The sequence below is a fragment of the Talpa europaea genome (genome assembly GCF_964194135.1).
Source record: "Talpa europaea genome assembly, chromosome: 5".
Lineage (NCBI taxonomy): Eukaryota > Metazoa > Chordata > Mammalia > Eulipotyphla > Talpidae > Talpa > Talpa europaea.
In genome coordinates this window covers 101,976,599-101,998,925 of record NC_140071.1, presented here as the reverse complement: position 1 = coordinate 101,998,925, position 22,327 = coordinate 101,976,599, and the positions used below count along the sequence as shown (strand labels likewise).

At 33.7% G+C, this 22,327-nt stretch overlaps 1 protein-coding gene across 5 annotated transcripts in view; it reads right to left on the bottom strand.

Annotated features, from left to right (window-relative positions):
* Nucleotides 1-22,327, bottom strand: part of ANKRD17 (ankyrin repeat domain 17) — a gene marked incomplete at both ends in the record, with an annotated part of 144,430 nt that overhangs the window by 57,222 nt on the left and 64,881 nt on the right. For all 5 annotated transcript variants that reach the window (XM_084233291.1, XM_084233292.1, XM_084233294.1 and 2 more), the window contains 10 exons: nucleotides 186-273; nucleotides 2,301-2,410; nucleotides 2,784-2,975; nucleotides 4,305-4,542; nucleotides 6,320-6,414; nucleotides 8,943-9,176; nucleotides 10,594-10,741; nucleotides 10,936-11,083; nucleotides 14,820-14,976; nucleotides 17,432-17,585. In XM_084233291.1, the coding sequence (XP_084089417.1) occupies nucleotides 186-273; nucleotides 2,301-2,410; nucleotides 2,784-2,975; nucleotides 4,305-4,542; nucleotides 6,320-6,414; nucleotides 8,943-9,176; nucleotides 10,594-10,741; nucleotides 10,936-11,083; nucleotides 14,820-14,976; nucleotides 17,432-17,585 (1,564 nt within the window). The remainder of the gene's footprint in view (nucleotides 1-185; nucleotides 274-2,300; nucleotides 2,411-2,783; nucleotides 2,976-4,304; nucleotides 4,543-6,319; nucleotides 6,415-8,942; nucleotides 9,177-10,593; nucleotides 10,742-10,935; nucleotides 11,084-14,819; nucleotides 14,977-17,431; nucleotides 17,586-22,327) is intronic.

The window sequence follows — 22,327 nt, the reverse complement described above, 5'->3', positions numbered from 1 at the left end:
GTCTTCATGGTTTGGAATATTCTATGCATTGCTGGATGTCTATCAACTATCCCTCAAAACCTCTGGAGTAGCATCTCTCTCTGTCACTTGAGGCACAAAACTGTACCTTGCCCCTTAATCTCTAAATACCTAAGAGCAATGGATAGACAACACTGGGGAAAAATTACTGCTTTACACAAACTTACCTTTACTAATTAAGAACTGAACGGTACAAACATGACCAGCCCTCGCAGCTTTCATTAAAGGAGTTCTTCCACCTTCAGATTCATGCTCCTGTTTAAAAAAATAGGCTTAATTGATACTTGTTAGTGAACAAGTATTCTTCATGAAAATCAAAAGGAAAAGAATTAGACTAATTTCTGAACCTAAATATATTAAATATCATGCTTTGAAGCAAATGAAAGAATACACTTTTAAATTTAAAAAAAAAAAAAAAAAACCCTAAGGAAATACTTTCAGAACTGAAGTTATTTTCTTGTGGTTGTAATACCTTCATCCAAACTGATGTGGGAAATTATTCCACTTTCTACAAAAAATACTTGAAAGGGGAACAGTAAATGGCACACTAGCACAGCTCTCTCCAATCAATCAACATTTTTAGCATTGTCCTCATTTATTCCAAGTGCTTTTTTTAAGTTTGCATCCTTTCTGTCTATATGAATTTCTTGAAGTACATCAGTTATTTCCTATAGACTTCCTATTATCTTTATTTTACCTTATGTGAAAGCAAGGCTAGTGATAATTATCTCTAAAACCAACAATTAAAAGATGTTCCTAAAAACTTCTGGATCTCAAAAGGATGAAGAATCTATTCTTGTGATTGCTGGGTAATTAAGAACAGTATTGGAGAAATTTTTAGCCTTAGAATAGAGGTTTGAGGAAAAAATATGCTATAAACTAGTATATATAATCTAATGTGTATTTATATATAAATTAAAAATATGCTATTAACATTCATACACACTGAAAAACTTTTGATTCTTATCTTTAAAGTTATATGCTAGGTTTTCTAATTATAATTTTTTTAATTTTAATTTTTTTAAAAAAATTATTTATACAAGAACTGGGATACAGGTCAGAGGCGTGGGAGGGTGAGAGAATTCATGAGAGACAGAGCGGGGAGCAGAATAGGCAGATGGACCGAAGACACTGCTGAGGGGAGCAGAGGGTGAGGCAGGAGAGGTCTGCCGCACCCTGGCCAGGCAGGAATCAAACCCGCGCTGCAGAAGCTACGGACAGCTTCACAGCTCTGTGTTCAACTCACCCACTGGGAGCCCTGGTTTTCTAATTATAATTAACTAAACAACATATTATTATTATTTGTTTAATAGTCACTGAGATAAACACTGAGAACGTAGTTCTGAAACTGAAGAAACTCACAAATCTAACAAGGGAAAAATATGCACCGTTAACTAGAATATAATATGTCATAATTGCTTTAAGAGTTGTACCAATATATGCAGATTGCTAGATAACACTATAATAACCTACTTCAAACTGCTTTTTTCAAAAACAAGGAAAAGAGAAACTGAATAAATTATCAAATTGACAAGCTAGTTAATGGAGGAGATTGCTTCTGCCTGCATATAAATTTCTGGCAGAAACTATCAACTTATAAGGAAAACACATTTGCTTGTTAATCGCAGTCCTATGAGCACATTTTTAATTGAAACCCATCATTTTATATGTCATTCCTACTCTAGAAGATCTCCGAGTCTATAAAATATTATTTCTTCCAATTGGAGTATCTCTTGTCACAACATTGTCATATCTACGTTTCCAAACCTTAGTCAGCCTGAAAAATAATAATTAAGATGATGTATAGTTCCTATGACATCTCTTCATATTTTACCTAATAATGACATCAATATTTATTTCAGCTTTCTTACGAAATTAAATGTTACTTTAAGGGAAATATTATTTATGAAATAGTTATCTTTTTTAACTTTTACTATGTAATAATGCTATGAACAACATAGGCACATTTTATTTCCTAAGCCACATTTGCCTATATCAAATTAGAAAAGCTTCTAAAAACAGCTAAGTACCTAAGAGAAAATTAATCTATATTAACATATCTAATGCAAAATTTTCCTACTTTTGTGAGGGACAATAGATTATACAACCCTGCTAACAACAAAAGAATGGACATCAAATAGTACAGGAAAAAAATGTAACTGAAATAAAGAATGATAAACACTAACATAAAATTAGAATACCTTTTGTCTATAAATTTCACAGATTTTAAATTAATTTTTTCTTATTTTTGAATATTATGATTTAAAAAGTACATAGATTACCAGATCTGCTCCTGCTTGAAGTAAGACATCTGCTACATCAGTATGACCATTTTCACAGGCATATGTTAGTGCTGTGTCCCCTGTTGCTGTTGTTGCATGAACATTAGCTCCTGAAATAGAGTTAAAAAATGTACAGACTTAATAAAAATTTTAAGACATACATGATGGACACAAAAATTTCTTTTAGATAAGTCACATCTCAAATTAGACAAAAATAGCCTTATTCCTTTCGAGAAAGAGAATATTGTCAGGATCTTTGAACGTAAAAAAGAAAACACAATAAATTGATTACTGCTTGGAATTAAAGTTGCAGATATTTCAAATGGTAATCAGGTAAATTATTTAGAATACACAGTATATTATACCCTTATTTTTTCACACACATTCAGTGCATCAGACATTAGGAAAAAAAAATTGCATTATAACATTTTTACTTAAAACAAATTATATAAAAAAACTTCTCTCAAATGCAAAAATGCCTACCTGCAGCTAATAAGTATTTAACTAACTCCAAATGACCCTCTTGAGCAGCTTCCATTAAAGGGGTAGAACACCCTAGTTCTATATCAGCTCCTGCCTTAATTAGAAAGTCTGCCACTTCCAGAAAGCCTCCACAGCAAGCCAGAGTCAAGGCAGTTTCTTGAGTTTCTTCTGTCTGTGCATTGATATTTGCTCCTAAAATAAAGATTCTAATTATTTAAAGAAAGTCATTAACTTATTCCAGAGATAAGCAAAACATGATTTTTTCCCTAATAAGCTATACTTCAAAAATAAACATTCTTATTACTTTACTAGATAATGAAATGCCTCTTCCCTACTCCGGGAGGAAGAAAAAGAAAACTATCAAAACCACATCTACTAGTCCATATGATGCACACAGATGGAGTCAAGACTTATTTAGCCAGAAGGCAGAAGTTACTTGATAAGAAGACACAGAATAATAAACTATATTCTTCAGTATGAAGACTCAAAATGATAATCATGATGACGATGATAATAGCTAGAAGCATTTCAAAAGCTATTACATTCACCAGGTAATACTGAAAACATTTTATCGATACATTTGCTAAGAAATTTGAGGTCAATCAGCTTGCCCAAGATCACAGTATTATCTTCATCACTATTGCCACCATTACCATAGCTAACACTTAACAGGCATTATATACAGTGTTCTAAGAGCCTTACACACACACGCACTCATAGAATCACAAGCACACACACAAACGTTAACTCACACAATATCCCAATTAATGACAAAATTGAGATATGGAAGGTTAGAAACCTGCCTGAAGCCACAAAACTGGCAAGCAATGGAGTTGTGATTCAAACTTAAGAGGCCTGCTTCAAAATCCATACTTTTAGAATTCTAGATAATATTATCTCTCAATAAAGTTTTTCTTTTTAATGTGCTATTCCTCTTAAACTTGTCCAATAAAAACTTTACTACAAAAAAAAAGGCTAAAAATATGGATAGAAATGGAGGACTACTTCTAAATTCAAGATATCTTCTTATTAACACAGTTAACTGTTTTGCTTTTACGAAAAAAAAAAAAAAGTTCCTTAATAGCTTTTTTAGATGTACATCATTTCATTCTCATCAAGTTAGTCCTTATATCAGGATTTTCCACACTGTGTTTCATGAAAAATGAGATATATAAAATATTTATTAATAGGTATCCTGCCCTAAGAAGAAACTTTTTTGATATATTAGCATGAGAAATATTAATCTTATGTATGCTGTTATAAAACCTACAACCCTCCATTACCTCCAGACTGTTTAATTCAACATAGCACATAATAGGTCTGAAAGTTCTATATTAAAAAAGTCTACATGATTTTGTTTTGCATAGTATGGAAACCATTTTCACAGCAAGTAACTCTATCATTAACTTGTGTGACAGCTCATCATAAATCTACTAGAGGTATTGAAATTCAATTTTATAAAATAAAATCATACATTGTTTTTATACATTTGTGTATTAGTGTTTCCATTGTTATAGTTACCTTGGCCTAGCAGTAACGCCACCATTTCTTCATGTCCTTCTCGAGCTGCTTCCATCAATGGTGTATAACCTTCATCATTCACCTCTTCCAGGCTAGCTCCTCTTTCAATAAGTAAAGCCGCAAGTTCCACATGCCCACCACATGCAGCCAAAGTCAATGGTGACTCAAACGAATCAGCAGGCATGTTTACTTGGGCACCACTGTCAAGAAGTAACCTAGCTACTTCAACATGGCCATCCTAATTGCAATGTAATTAAAAAAATTAAAATATCACAGTTAAATTTTTTTAAATACAAAGATCTCTCAATTATCGTACAATAAAGTTTACTGATATCCAGTCAAATAAGAAATAACAAAATCTACACTTAATCACTGGATAACCCAGTATTTGTTACGATCTCTCTATATTTCTTTAGCAGAGAGTAGGAAACTGATTACGGATACAAAGTATTTGGAAAAATGATACCATCAATCAAGCTTACTAACAATCAGGGGGAAGAAACAGTAAGTACATGAAATAAAAGATTTAGAGGCCATACTTAACACCAACAATACATAATACAAACTTAAATGCTAATAGGACAAAGTTTATAAGGGGAAAGTATGATTTTCAAAGAAACCTTAGGACAAGAAAACTTGATTATACAGGAAAACAAAACCATAGTATTTTATGAGCAGGGGAATTGTGCATGATGTTAGGAGAAGGGGAACACAATATTCACATGTGATTAAACATTAAGGACACATTCTCTCTTATCTTCACAGCTACTAGTTTTACTTTTTCACAGCTTTCCCGACTACTGACAAGTTCAAGGTTCTCTTTTCCCTACTTTTCCTTTGGTATACATTTTCCTTCTGTATCTTATGCTATATTTCCTTTTCTTTTGAAGATGTCATGCCCATTTTTGCCCCTGATTTTGCCATATTACATAACTTAAAAATGCCATTATTATTGCAGTCAATTTGCTGCTCCTTCAGCTAAGAATTTCTAAAGCTCTCCTACTTATAATACTTCTAGTGATGCTGGTTAGGCCTGTAAATTACTCAATTTAATTACTTTATATACAGGTTGTTGCTGTAGTGTGGGTGTGGCATAGAAATTTTAAGTTTCTTAACAGTTGTGTTACTATTAGTAGTATTTCTGAGGTGTTTTTGCATACATTATCTCATTTAATTCTTACAACAAACCCCAGGAAGTAGTTGTTCTCAGACAAATGAGGAACTCAAAAACTTCAAAGAAAATGCGTGTTGAAAAGAATAATTTACTAAAGCACAGGTAAAAAAGAAAACAAAGATAACTAAAGTCTTAAATGACTACCATATATTTTTTAAATTTTGTCAATAAAATTTAACATTCATTCAATAATCATTCTCTGAAGGAAATGAAAATAAATTTCAAATACAATAACGTCTTTATCTTTGGTATGTTTTTCTCATAAATTTGCTATAATGTATTCTAAATAGATCTCTGTGCCACAATTCATAGACCAAGATAAAGAGGTTTAAGAGTACTATTATTACCTGCTTCCAAGAACAAACTCTTAAAAAAAAAAAAAAAGGTTCTTAAAAAAGGAATTCAGAGTTCAGAAAACATCCTCACAAAGGATGACGTACGTCACAAAAATAATACTCTAATTTCAAATATTGCATAAATGTTACGGTTTGATGAACATGTTTAGTATTATATACATACCTTAAGTTATACTCTCTTCTTTTCTATCCTTGTTTTTTAAAAAGCTACTTTGTGTCCTAACTGCATAAAACCTGTAGTTATGTAAGACTAAGAAAAATGAAGGTACCACTGTGTGTAAAGCTCCAGAAATTACCTCTCATAAAAGTTAATTGTACAATCACCTCTGAAAATGATGAATAATTCACATAGCTAAGATCCTATTCCATAGTAAGTCTATATAAAAAGAATCTTTGAACACAAGGAAAAAGTATGTATGGTCCACTAGTTATGTCTCTCTCTAAAAACATAAATTTGTATTATGAATGTATTTCAGCAATCTTACCATGCAAGCCTCCATTAGAGCAGTGTGCATTTCATCTGTTTTATGCTCTTGATCTGCGCCTGCTTCCAAAAGAAATCGCACCATCTCTAGGTGTCCTAAACCAAAAGTGTATAAGATTACCTAAAAATGTTTTACAGTTCCAAAAAATAAGAAAAAATTCCAGTATCTTGAAAAGTTATATTCATCTTGTAGCAGTAAATTAAAAAAAAAAAAAAGCTTAGTACTAAAATCAGCTACAAGTCACCCTCACTGTAACACAAATTATACAAGTGACCTTTGCTGTCCTAGTCCTTGTCCTGCTGCCCTAGAAACTACTGCTATGAAAATCCTTGCCACAGGTAAGCAAAGATGCCATCAAAATCCCACAGCAACTTTTGAAGAGCTTAGGGATACTACAGTTATTTTATTTATGCTATGCAGTAAACTAGCTCTTACAAACTAGTTTGCCTGGGATAATAAAAGTCACTGAAGTTTTTACTACAAGGAAATACGTTTTAAGTTCCAGTAATTAACTCACAAACTTTAGGAACAACCTGTGGATAAGATGGGAACTGCATATATAAAAATATTAGTTTGTATCTACTCACTGATTTAGACATAAACATGCATTACATAGACATAGACTTACGTAGTTTCAAATAAATCATGTTCAATTTAGATAGACATCTTATGAGTAGTTTAAAAGAAATTATATTTTAAAAAGAACTTCAGTTACTATGCAAGACAACAGAAAAATGACTAATTTTTCCCCAACTTTATTTGGAATGAGCTGCTATCAATTCTCAGTCAACTGGGACAGGAGGCAAGGAGTGGATGGTGGAATCATAAACAGTTAAAATAAAACTAACTTTGGTGAGTCAGAGTAGCATCTGCATATCTTGTTTTTGCTAATGTTCTACCTCTTTCCTTTCTCATTCTCCCTTCCCAAAGATATACATCAATGCTCAGACTCAATCTGAATTCTATCCATTCCCATGTCCTTGTCAATCTATGTTTGAGGATACCTAGTCAGAAACGGGAATGGAAGAGGTCCTTGGATCCCTAGAAATAGTAGAAATGTTCTCCAACAGCTCAGTTTAATATCTATATTCAGCCCCAATCTCAAATACCCCTTTTGAAAAGCAGGGTGGGGCTATAAGCAAAGGAAAGAGGGAAGAGTAGTTACATGTAATCCCATCGCAAAGCTCTTGTGGCCAGCTGGTATTGAGTAATAAAGTGCAGTCAGTTCCGGGCTCAAACTATTTGTGAAAAGGGGAGAGGGTCACCCAATCAGCTAGCCCTTCGAGAGGTTGTTCTAAAGCTTATTTTCTTCTTCCCAATGAAGATCAGCTTTGGCCTAATTACTAAACAGAACCAGGCAAGTAAACGGCATCACCTGTGTTTCCTAACCACCTTAATCGAAAAATACGTTAACAGTACATAATCAAAAGTACTTTAGATAGAACATACTTTTACATTTAATTAAAATTTTAGTCATTTATGAACCTAAGTATTAGTTTAACCATGCTATTAAAAAAGACTATTTCAAAAGATGTCACATAACCTTTGCCACTCTGACACACAATGAAAACAAAACACAAGGGCCAGAACTAGAGTGAGGCAATCTAAGCCCTGGGTACAAAATTTATATGCATTCTTATGGTGGTATAGGTGAAGATTCAGCCCCTGAGAGTGAGTGCCTCCCTAAATTTTGTACCCTACCTTGTAAAATATTTTCTTGATGCCACTAAATTAAGAATTTACCACCATTTTTTAAAAGACACAAACATGGCACAGCTGCAGATGGAATGAAACAATGAACTGAATTGACTATATAGACACAAAAATGCAAGAAGTCACTTTTCAAGTAGCATTCCTAATTTTACAGCCATTTATCAGTCATAAAAGTGGAATTTGGAAAATCTTTAGCTTTATGGTATCTCTTTAGAATTAAAAATCTAGAGCATTAACTAGCTGAAGATGCAGCATTTTCCTACTACTTATCTTTGTCCTCCCCAAAAGAAGGCATATTTTTGAATTAATATTTTTAGTTGGTATCATTTAAAATATTATGTACTCTGTCTGTCTAGCTATACATGGTAGAAGCTGTTCTCAGTTTCAACCAGTTCTTCCTTTGAATTTTATTAAATGTATTGATGATACTATAAACTTGTTCTTTTGAATTCAAGCTCTCAAAACCACTTTTCATTTTTCTCCTTATATGTCCTCTTTTTAATTTTTCTCCTTTCTGTTTAATATCATGAGAAATAGTTACTATCTTATTAATAATCATTCCCGTTACTTATATTAGTTCACTTTTAAATTTATAGTCTGAATAATTATGGATTCATCTGGATTATTTTGGGTGAACCAAACAAAATACTCTAAGATACAGTGTATATTAAAATTAAATAACTGTCTCTGGTAAAACTGGGTTGATGAATAGTCATTTTTCATTGGCAATGTAATACTGAGTCCATATTTTAAAAGTTTACACATTAAACGTATAAACTTTGAAATAATTCTGTTTACAGTTAAATCTGCCACTACACACTACTGTTTCAATTTCACTGTTTATTTTACATTAAAATTCCTATTATGAAGTAACTCATTTCACGTGTTAAAAAAGAAAATTACACTGTACCTTTGTAACAAGCTAATGTAAGGGCACTCTCTTTAAATTCATTGGAATGGGTATTAATGCCAGCCCCATTTTCTAGCAGCAATCTGGCTACTTCCACATGTCCAGCACTTCCAGCTTCCATAAGGGGAGTATGACCATTTTCATTATGGTCCTCAATACTAGCACCGGATTCCAAGAGCACCTTTACAACATCTACATAGCCTCCAGCACAAGCATATGTAAGTGCTGTATTGCCTATTTTAATGAAGAGAGAAAAAGACATTAATATAAAAATACCAAAAACAAAACACTAATAACTTAGCATCAAGAAGAAAAATGAAATGGGAGACTATAACCTTAAACAATTTACATAATATATGTACATACATAGGATTCCTCTCCATACTGCATCTTAACTTAATGAAATCAACTCCCTATTCACTTTCACTTTATTTTAAATCAGGGTCTAAAACGTTAATAATCAGATATACTTACTGCATATGCAGAATTATAAAAGAACCAAGCAATTCTGAAACTATTCTTATGAGAAAATGTTAGGTTTATTCTGATCTTAATCAGAGAAATGTTTCACGAGCTTTTAAAAATTGTAATTATTCATCATAGATAGGTATACATCACACTGTTTCTTTTATACATACCTATTTTCACAACTTCAAACATGAGTTAACTGATCAAAGTTAAATTAATTTTGAAAACATTCCTTCTAGATGATAAAAATCTCCCATGCTACAGGGAAAAAAAAACAACTAATTTTCTGAATAAAATAAGGTCTTTTAAAACCCCTTCAAGCCAGAACCTGGAAATTCTAAAAATTATTTTAAAGTATTTATTAAATTTTAAAATCTTAAATGAAATTAAAATATTTTTATATCATGTTAGCACTTTTACACAAATCCATCTATGTCCAAGTTTGATAGGAAAAAAAGTTTGGACACAATGTTTCCATAATTTCTTTTCCTATAGCTCACAATTTAATAACAGAAGGTAATGCTAGACCTTCCTTTTGTTCCACATTTTTTTATTTTAAGGATTTTTTTCTTTTAATTTTTGTGCGGAAGAACTGGGGTGTAGGCCAGAAGTGCAGGGTCACAGGGAGGTGAAAGGATTCATCAAGAGACAGAATGGGGAGCAGAACAAGTGGATCTACTGATACACTGCTAAGGGGAGCAGCAAGCAAGACAGGAGAGGTCTGTTACACCACATATGGTTTAGCTCCCTGGCTGGGGATTGAACTCAGGCCATAGCGGTGATAGTACTTCTGAGACTGAACCTGTAGGCCACCAGGGAGGCCCTGTTCCAATTTTTTGTGCTCTCCCTATCTTGCCTGTCCTTCTCCTCCGAAAAAGAGGAAACCTGGTTTTGAGAATTGTAGTTCACATCTCTTTATTTCCAAGAGGGTGATTCTTCTAACTTGGTGAATATTTAATTGAATCTAAAAGAAATTTATAGGGTTCAGGTAATACACAAAACAGGGTAAATCTCATTCAAAATATATTCTATATACTTTAAATTCCAAGAACAGTCTTATACTATATATGCAGCACTTATAAGAGAGGACCTGGACATGAATCACTTATGATCACTTTCATGTGAAGTAACTATTACCAAAAGGTGTTAATATTTATCAAAACTGAAAAAAAACATGCATGACCTGTTGAAGACTGTGCATTGACATCGGCTTTATGAGCTAGCAGCAACTTCACAATTTTGACATGTCCTCCATTAGCAGCAGCCATTAAAGGTGTAATGTCACCTTTGATTCCCCTATCTTCCACATTTGCATGCATTGCCAACAAAACCTTATGAAAGAAAAAGTTTAAAGGAGATTAGAAAAGAGTGCATCAAAATTTTTAACATTAAAGTGAAAACCTATATAATCATAATATAGAACCAATAAACACAAAATGTATCAAAATTATTTGTTGAAATGAGCCTAAAGGTTGAGTTTATTACTTCCTTAGCCAGATGTGTGATTTGTTTTGAGAACACAAACCTGTGCAAGCTCATAGTATCCAGCAGAACAAGCTAAACAAAGGAGGCTCTCCCCTTCCTCTGTGTGCTCATTTACACTTCGCCCTTCAATGAGTAACTTTCGCACAGCATTTACATCTCCTTCTGAACAGGCTTCTGCCAAACTGCGGCTATTAGGGGAAGAATATTGAAATATCAACATACGTGATAAGAAACTATACAGCATGGGTTTTGGGAGGTCAATCTGGACAGTAATGATAAACAAGGATGATTACATCAATACAATCCTTAACAAAAAGAAAATCAGAAAGAATCAGCTGAGTTTTTGAAAACCAAATATAAAAGTCAACAAATTAATCAAGATTCCAAAATGGTTTCATCAGTTATACAATTGAAAGATATAGTCCAATATACTTATAAGTGGGGGGAAAAAAACACACACAATTTTATATAAAATCACACCAACTAAGGATAGGCTATAATTAGTCTTTCCTTGATTGTGCCACTGGAAAAAACTGAATTTAAAAGAAGTATTTACTAAAATAGATAAGACCTGTATTAATTATAATGGCCTGAGTCTTCCAGTCAAGTAAATGGAAATCAGAAAGGAAATAGGTGAGCATGTACTTTTGACAAATATATTATTAACCAATAGGTGAGTCTTCATTTTAAGTATTTACTTATGGTCACCATATTTTACAGACTCTCTCTGTTTTTTTTAAAAGATTTATTTATTTATTTGTTTGTTTGTTTGTTTGTTTATTTATGCAAGCACTGGGTACAGTCAGAAGCGCGGGAGGGTGAGAGAATTCACCAGAGCCAGAGTAGGGAGCAGAACAGGCAGATTGACGAAATACACTGCTGAGGGGAGCAGCGGGCGGCAGAGAGGTCTGCGCGCCATGTGGGACCCTCACCAGTGGCCGGGGATCGAACCAGCGCTGCAGAGGCTGCAGGCAGCTTCGCAACCCAGCGCTCAACCGCTGCACCACCAGGGAGGCCCTGGTCACCGTATTTTAAAGAAAGATGTCTAAAAAGTATCCAGGCAAGGTAAAAGCTGAATTCAAGCCAAAGAAGAGTAAGGAAAGTAAAAGCAACAGAAAATTTGAGTAAGAGTAAAGTTTCTGCTCTTTAAACCAACCAAAACAATTCCAACTATGGACATTTAAAAAGTAAAGATTCTCTCACATTTAGACAAATATATTCTAAGAAAAACATTCAGTATAGGGCTATTAACATCATCTTTATTTCAAATATAACTCAATGCTTATATAATTATCAAAACATAGCCCTGTCACTTCCGGCCATTGATAACTTCCTTTCTATACTTCTATTATTACTATCATCCAGATTCAAGAACATCCTCCTTAGCCCAGAGTTAAGTAAAGTCTACAAAGCACTCCCTGCTTAGTGAAACTGACAAGTTTTAACCTTGCTCTCTAGGCTCTTTCCAATGAGGCAGCCAGAAAGGCGTTGATTTTGGCCTCTAATCTCACTCAGAGTAAAAGTCAAAATCCTTACAAGAGCCTGGTAAGATCCCACAGTCCTCCCTTTTAGCTCTTTTGTTTCATCACCTATTATTCTCATTTCACTTTAGCCACATTGGCTTTTTCTCAAAGATGATAAGGTCCAACTCCAAATTATCTGGATCTGCTGTCCCTCTGTAAGACAGTTCCTCTCTCAGTTTTTCTCAGACACAGTTTTTCCTATCTGATTTCCCTTTACCTGTTTTAATTTTTGCTAAAAACTTTTAAAGGACTTTCCTGATCACTCTAATTAAAAAAAGGAATGTGACCTCCAACTCTAAACACTAAAGTATCCTAGCACTTCTCCACTTATCTTTTTTATTCATAGACCTTATCATGTGTGCCATACTATATATTTTACCTACATAATAACTTTTTGTTCCCTTACCAAAGCTGAAGTATCAAATTACAATTGGTAAGTATGTTTCTTAAAATTTCACACTTTATAGGACACTGAAGTCCCTAAACCTGGTGTTCTCTATTAGATTAAAGCATATTTTGGACAAATCTTCCCACAAGACATTTCCTGTACAAGAAATACTTTTTCTTTTTCAAGTGTTCTCTTGTTCTCCCTCCCTCTCCTTCATGTATACACCATACCCTCCTTTACCTTCCCAAATAAACTTTCATTCAATTTCCATATGTGTATGTTAGCCTTAAAACTTCCTTATAAGGGACTACTCTAGTAACAGTTGAATTTCGGAACTTGTGAGCAAAGGGTAAGTTAAACCTGGAACATGGCATTACACTTAACTAATGCCAAATCTGGCACATTGCATTCACTGCACTGTACTATATTTTCCAAATTTTGTTGAAAAGATATGACAACCACAAACATGTTCTATAGTTTTGTTGATAACTCTTAATATTTTCATTAACAAAGAATATATGACTTTTCATTTTTCTCGTCTATTTACTACTTAAACTAGCTTAATACACTTTGCAAAGTTTTTTTTTTTTTTTTTTTTTTTAAATAGAGGCATGCTTTATTTATTGTTTGCTGGTTTGTTTGTTTGTTTTGTTTATACATGCACTGGGTACAGTCAGAAGTGCAGGAGGGTGAGAGAATTCACCAGAGCCAGAGCGGGGAGCAGAGCAGGCAGAAGGACCGAAATACACTGCTGAGGGGAGCAGCGGGCGGCAGGAGAGGTCTGCGCGCCATGTGGGACCCTCCTCCAGTGGCCGGGGAGCAGCCGGGGATCGAACCGGCGCCGCAGAGGCCGCGCGCAGTTTCGCAACCCAGCGCTCAACCGCTGCGCCACTGGGGAGGCCCCACTTTGCAAAGTTTTAAATTTTCTCTTGTTAGTCTTATCAGGCACCATATGAAAAAATTATCTGAGAATATCAATAATATTCCAGGCCAGTAAAACTGAATATTAACTAAAGAAAAGAATTTGAGGTTACTTAACAAAGGAGAGCCAATCTATGAGAATGGTAAAATTAATAAAAATCTAAACGAAAAATGGTCGAGAAATAGCAAATTCATACTCATTAAAAGTATACATAACCTCTTTCATGCTCTTAAAAGATGTTACATAAGAACACTGTTAAAATCAATTTTTAAACACTATTATTTATTCTCTAAACTACTATACAAAAGAATAATCCCATTTTGCAACTGCTTAAAGGCAATCGTTAAAGTAAATAATTGGCATCTTTTTTAGTTTAAGGGAAAAAAAAAGCCCCAGAGAAGTGAAAAAGTAAAATGTATTAGCTATCTTTTCTTTTTGCAGCTGTTTCCTTGAAGTTTACATCCATTTTTCACTATACTATCCAAAATTATTTTTATATATGAGATGTTGTGATTTTTACTGCGTAACATCATGAGAAAATATTAAAATGGCAAGTCACAAAATAGTTACTGAGTCCTTATAAACTGTTAAGTACTATATAAAAGATATTTTAAGGTGCATAAAAATAAAGTCCCTAAAACTCTTACACATTCTAGTTATGGGAATCAGATCTATGACATCTTTTGAATCATAAAATTGAAAAACTGAGAATTTAAAATGGTCAGAAATGAACCAAATGGAAAATGGCATGACATGTCACCAAAAGATTAAAAGTAAACAAAACCTATATAATGCAGAAGGTATTCTATAACACAATGATTAAGAAGTCAGTCACATAATCAGACACACATTTGTGTTCCAGCTCTACCACTTGTCACTTATTTGGTACTCATTTAAATTACTTCTCTTGAGCTTTACATAAGGAAAAATGGGAGTAAAACCAAAATCAATGCCTAAGGCTTTTTGTGAATATAAACGCATCTCATATCATATGTATAGTGTTAGTACAGTAGTACCAGGTACAAAATAAATGTTAACAACTTTTTTTTAAGGAAATGTTTTTGTTTTGATCACAGTGAAAATGTACTTACTTGTCCGACTGCCCTGCATTTGCTGTGCTTTCAGCTCTCATACGGGTAAGTGCAGCAGCAGCTTCATCCAACGCACAACTAACAGATGATGTCAACCTCCGAAGCACTTCAGGATCTGCAAAGGCTTTACCATCAGCTGTGGATAATTTGCCTATTCCTATTGTATCATTTTTCACATCCATATGGATATGAACAAGAAAAGAAACAAAGCAAAATTCAAGTTATTTAACTCTTTACAAACAGTATATTGGATCTATGTAATATATGTCCAGAATCTTTTGGGAAAGCATTCATCTTCAACTCTCTCATAACCTTATTCTTCCCATGTCGTATAAGTTCTTGACCCTGTGACTTCTGGTGCCAGAAACAGTTCTTTAGCCTGTTGGAACAAAAGTCTGCCATAGCTTTGGAAGAACCTATCACAAAGGGTGCTATGGTGCCAAGATGTGAGTCATGAACTATTAGAAGATGGCTGCAGAATAAAGTTAAAAAAATGAAGAAACACTTTGAGTATAATCCAGCTCTATGAGGAAAGGCAATTCAAGAATAATGGGTATCTCAGAAAGGGAAGAGAAAGGAGACAGAGAAGTTGCTTAAAGAAATAAAAGAGAAAAATTTCCCAAACCAGAACAAGGAACTAAATATGCAAACCCAGGAAGATAAAAGAACACCAGGGCATCTTACACAAAATAAGACTTACACCAAGACACAGACTAGTGAAACTTCTGAGAGTTCAAGACAAAAAAAGAATATTGAAGTTGCTTAGAAGGAAGAAACAGATAATCTAAAAAGGAACCCCAATCAAATCTACATTAGACTTTTCTGAAGAAATACTATGAACAAGGAGAGAATGGAATGAGATGATCAAAATACTTAAAAAATAAAAAAGGCCAACAAAGAATGTTCTATCCTGCAAGACTCTCCTTCAAGCAGGAGGGGGGAAATAAAGGCTTTCTCAGAAACAAACAGAAGCTGATGGACTCTGAAAACAGTGAACCATCACTTAGAAATGTTGAAAGGATCTTTCATAGCTAAGCCAAAGAGAAAACCATCCACAAAGAAATGAACAAGGGAACAGATAGAACCACAAAATTAATAGCAAAATGGCAATAGCAAACCTTCATAGATCAATTATCACTCTAAATGTAAAAAGAATGAACTCACCAATTAAAAGACAGAGTTTCTGATTAGATTAAAAAAAAGAATCCAATTTTCTGCTGTTCTCCAGGAAATGCACCTGTGCTCCCAAGATAAACAAGCTCAGAGTAAAGGGCTAGAAAACAATTCAATAAGCACGAGTATCCAAAGGAAGGCAAGGACAGTAATAGCAAATAAAATACATTTTCAGTTAAAAAAGGGAACAAGAGATGGGGAAGGACTCATATAATAAGTAAGGGAACAATACATCAAGAAGATTTAACACACATTACTATATATAAGATGAATATAAGGCAATTACTGGCAAATCTTAAAATATACATTGGGGAAAACAGATTCTTGTTGGGGAACATTCAATACTCTACTTGGAGAGATCAACTAGAGAGAAAATAAATAAGGACACAAACACTAAAACAAAGAACAGATCTCATAGGCTTAATAGACATTTATAGAGCACTCTCCCCGCCCAAAATCTAAATATACATTTTTTTCTAGTGTACATGGGATATTTGCCAGGATTGACCACATACTGAGTCACAATACAAATACCAACAATCACATCATACCATGCATCTTCTCTGATACTAAAGGTTTCAGACTAGGTATTGGTAACAAAAAGAAAGCAAGAAAGAAAATCCTCTAATATGTGGGAACAGAGCAACATACTACTGAATGACTACTGGGTTAGTGAAGAAATAAAAAAGAAATTAAAACATACCTCAAAAAATATGAAACCAAAAACTGGTTCTTTGAAAAAAATACACAAATTTGACAAATTTATAGCTAGGTTCACAAAGAAAAAAGGGAGAAAACTCAAATAAATAAAATTAGAAATGAAAGAGATATTACGTAAAAGACAACTCAGAAATTCAGTGGATCATAAGAGATTACTATGAATATTTAAATGCTAGTAAGATCAATAGCCTAGAAGAGATGGATAAATTCTTAGATAGGTACAATCACTCAAGACTGAATAGGGAAAAAATTGAAATCCTGAACAACCAATCACAAGCAAGGAAGTTGGAACAATAATCAAGACTCCCAAAAAAACAAAAGTCCAGGATCAGACTTCAAAAGTACCTCATAAGAAACATGCACAAAAGGCGTGTGCATTTCTAGGAAATACTGAGAAAGAGCTGCAAGTACTAATTTTGGGTACAGATACATTTACCAAGTGGGTAAATCTACAAACATTAAATTTGGGTCTAATGAAAACTGGCTATAAGAAGACCCTCTTTATAATATTGACAGCAGCATGGAGATTTTACTCTAGCAATGACAATATGATTTAATCAAATGATATATATATATAATTCTCTAGAAAGTAATCTGATGATCTTTATGAATAGAATATTACATATCCAAGACCATATGTTTATAATAATTTTCATTAGAATTATGTATAACTTGAAAAATAGGTGGATTTACTACAATTAGAGAGTTTTCAGACATACCTGCAGCTTCTAGTAAAGCTTCTAGTCTAGCTTGTGTTTCTGGATCTACTGTCCTGAGGTCTGCACCATCTGCAGTACCTGACAAGAGCAACTTGGAAGCTGTTTCCAACATTGGATTTTCCAAATCATCCTGATCCAAAATAAAAGACTCCACCTATAAAACAAATAGGAAAAAAAAGGGGGGGGAGGGGGAAAAAGAGAAAAAGGGAAGAGAAACAGAAGAAAAAGAAAGAAAAAATATTTAAATGTAAACATCAATGACAAATACAATGCAATCCTAAATAAATTTAAAGGGCTATAAGAAGTCCACTGTTGAAATAAAGGAGAAAATTATATTTATAGTATTTAGCAATGTATACTAACACAGTTTAATTTTTTTAAACTGAAATCATATGCATTCTTTTCAATTTTAATTGAGTATGGTGAGGGTAGGGGAGAGGAGATAAGAGGCTAATGCTTGTTGTGAAATCTTTGACTCCTTGGTAGAGGATCTAAAAATCAGTGTATAATATTTTGCTCTCGGGATCCCTTTATACACTAAAGCACTGTGCCCACAAGAACTTCATAAGGGTTGTACTTACTAATATTTGCCATATTCAAAATAAAATTACAGTAACAAAAATTATATCAGCTACAACCATCACTACTGATTTAATACTTAAAGAAAAGCCTTTAAGTATAGAAAATTCAATATTAGACAAAATTTCTAGAATTCTAATTTATGCTTGAAAGTTTTACTATCACAGGCCACAAATACTTTCCGCTAATAGTTTTCTTTAAAATAACATGCTCACTACAGTAATTTCTGAAAATGTTTGTCAAATACCCAAATTTGATAAAGCTTTGTGTCTGTCAGTTCTATTCTCCAGCAAATATGGCATTTTATGAAAAAGTTTATTTACCTTGCATCTCAAAAAAAATTTGCACAAGTACGTTTTTCTCTAAATACCATACTTTTTCATATGCAGAATTGCTTTATGTGTACATTTCATAGTCATAGAAATACTAAAAATATATGCATTCAAAAACAGATTTTATAAAATTAGTATTTATGGTTTCATCAAGTAACATTGATTATAACATTATATAGGTTTCTAGAGTAGATCATTATAATTCAGCATCTATATATATTAGATGTTACATGTTGCTCATTACCATAAATCTGGTTCTTAAGCTTATACTGAAGGTGAAAAATGTTTTGTTTTCTTTTTTATCTGTATGTGGTTGTGAATAATACAATGATACTAGTACAATTTTCTGCCATGGCCTTGACTAAGGGGCAAGCAGTTTTACCTATTATTGCTTATGCCACCAGTGTAAATGTCAACAGTTTTTAAAAAAGGGTAAATAACATGTTAGTAGCATGATAAAGATACTTCTGCCTCTTGGACATCCTGAGACCCTGAGGGGAATCCTTGGACATCTGTGAGACCCCGAGGGGACTGCATACCATCCACTGAGAACGACTCAATATAGTAATATATAGCAGATTCAATTAAAAGAAATTGAAAATATTAGAAAATTACAAACTCCCAAGAAGGGGGAAAATTTTTTTTGGTATGTTTTATCATAATAATACTTACAGATGTTAAAGTATTTTCTTATCTATTTGTTGATAAAAAGTTGCTAACTGTTATATAAAATATCCACTATGGGGTCTCCCCTGGTGGTGCAGCGGTTAAGCGCTAGACTGAGAAGCTGCCCGCAGCCTCTGCAGCGCAGGTTCAATCCCTGGCTGCCGGCGAGGGTCCCACATGGTATGCAGACCTCTCCTGCCGTGCCCACTGCTCCCCTCAGCAGTGTACTTCGTCAGTCTGCCTGTTCTGTTCCTCGCTCTGGCTCTGGTGAATTATTTCACCCTCCCGTGCTTCTTACTGTACCCAGTGCTTGTATAAATAAATAAATAAATCTTTAAAAAAAAAAAAATATCCACTATGTAAGATAATCAAGAAAAATTTACTTCAAAAATCTAAGGTGCACCTAACATTGAAATAACTAAAATATATAAAAAAGTAATTAACCTAGCATACAACTACACACAGGCATAATCTATAGATGTCAGGACTAAGAAAAACACTACTACTGTTCTATCTTTGAAAGTTACACATCCAGTACTCATGCATAACTGATATATTTAATCAACACATATTTAACTTAAATATTAGACTTGGGGGGAAATAACAATTATCTCCAAATTCCTATTAAACTAACGCAGTTTAGCATAAATTTTCTAAATAAATGAATTTTCTAAAATTTCCGATTTCTAATGTTTCAAATACAAATAGAATACTCTGAAAATAATCTTTTTCAAAATAATATTTGGAAAAATTGTGTAAAATTCTGCAGTGTATTAACTTCAGTCAGTCAGCAACAACGTGTATGGTATCAGGGAGTTAAGGGAAAAAATGAATTTTTAAAATATTTTAAATTTTTTTAAATTTAAATTTTATTTTATATTCCCCATACAATTGCAACCCCCTTATTTTGACCCCAATCCCTCCACCCCCATCCCCCCACCCCCAGAGTGTCTCTGGTTCATAGTTGTTTGTTCCGATTTTGATTTTTACTTTCTTATAGTTATTCTTTTTCCTGGTCTCTTATTTAAGTTTTCTAGATTCCTGCTATGAGTGAGACCATCCAGTATTTTATTTTAAATTATTTTTAAAGGTGTTAACAAAAGCCTAAATGCTACACGTTAGAAAGCAGATCTGAGGCACAGATTGGACAGTAAGATATGGCTCAAAATTATAGCATGGTAAAAACCTTCCTATCCTCAATAATGGTACAGAAAGTGAGTCTTTGTAAAGACAGAGCTGCATCTTGAAGAATTTTTTGGTGTAAAAACATCTATAGATTTTCAACCTAATGAGGAAAGACAAAAGAAAACAATGGAAAAAAAATAATGAACACAGGTAAAGAGATGAAAAGTTAAATATTTTAGATTAAAGCTTGAGAAAACCAAAGATCCCAAAGAGTACGGTATAGTTACATGCCAAATCCAAAGAACAGATTATAGGTACTAAAACCTTTCAAAGGAGATGCTGCACACAGAAAGAATAAAATAAAAAGCATTGTAACCAAAACAACTAATTTGTATAACAGAAAAGGAGGAAGAATGTAGCACTGGCAGAAAAATATAAAATTTCTCTATGTTAAGATTTTTTTATCATAGGAAAAAAATTACAAAGTTAGAAGTTAATCAGAAAAACCATCAAATTATAATCAGAAGTGATTTTCTAACAAAGTCTTCTATGCCATGTTGTATCTTAACTAATCTTGATGAAAATTTACTAAGAAAACTGGATTTCAACTTCTTCATGAGGGACATTAAGTGCACAAATATATTTTCTTATTCACTTTAAACTTCTCCAAGTCTTATGTTCATTTTTAAGTCCAGTGTTCTTACATGAAAAATTCAGCAACTTCAAATGACTATGAAATTCTATGTATAGCTTTTAAAGAAAGATACTAAGATGAAAAAAAAGGCACACAAATCAATTAAATCCTCCTCACAAATCCTCCTCTACTTCCAGTTAAAGATTAATAAAGAAATTTCAATTTTCAAGATATTAAACCTAATACTATTGGGATTTTAAGACCTAAGTACAATAGTGCTTCAGTTATTATCTGTAAGACCTTAGCAAATCTCTTAGTCATTTCTAGACCCTTTTTCTGCATAACTTTTTACATAGATTTATCACACTGGATATATTATTATGTATTTACATTACAGTCTTTCTCAGTTCCATGGAAAGTCAAAGGGACTTTGGCTCACTGATACACACTTGGCAACTAGAACCATGCTTAACACTTGTTCGGGATTCAAATAACTCTTGAATAAACAAAAGATGGCACAGGAAACCTTCCCTTTCAGATTCTAAAAGGCTGAAGCATATTTGGATAAGGGCTGTTGCAAAAAATAAATTTAAAGTATATTCTTACAGATATAAGAGATACTGTTCACTACCCTTGGGGGAGGAGATACAGAAAATTTAAAATCAACCCTATCACCTAGGAACTTACTTTCTTTAAGGAGAATGCACAAGTATGTACAAAAATGAACAGGGTACTAAGAACATAAGGTAAAGAGAAAAAAGATCTGTAGGAGATACGAAGAGGAAGTAGAACGACCACCTTTAACATCTACCGCTCTTTGCCCAACTGTAGATATTTTTGTGCTACATTCCAGAATAAGTGAAGACACAAAAGGAGATGCAATCTTATAAAAATACAAAAATAAGTAATCCCAGGCCTCCCTGGTGGCGCAGGTTGTTAAAGTCTCAACACTATCAAGCTACCGCCAGTCACTGAGGCATGAGCTGGATTCCCCAGCCAGGAACCTAACCCACATGGCTCAGTAGACCTCTCCTGTCTTGCCTGCTGCTCCTCTCAGCAGTATATTTCAGTCTAATCCTCCTGTTCTGCTCCCCACTCTGTCTCTGGTGAATCCTCTCACCCCTACATCTCTGGCCTACACCCCAGTTCTTGTATGCATAAAAAAATCTAAAACACCAAAAAAATAAGTGATCCCCTATTTAAAATGTAAAGGCATTTAGAGGTATATGCCTCTCTACATGTTCTCAAGTAAGGTTAACTCATATTAAAAATGAAAATGCAGGGCCTCCCTGGTGGCGCAAGGGGTTAACACGTGACTTATGAAGCTATCCACAGCCACTGCAGCACAAGTTCAATCCCCAGCCAGGGAGCTACCCACATGGTACAGCAGACCTTCCTGACTTGCCCATTGCTCGCCTCAGCAGTGTATTTCAGTCAATCTGCCTGTTCTGTTCCCCACTCTGTCTCTGGTGAATCCTCTCACCCCTGCCCCTGCACCTCTGGCCTGTACCCCAGTTCTTGTATGCATAAATAAATCTTTAAAAAAAAATGAAAATGCAT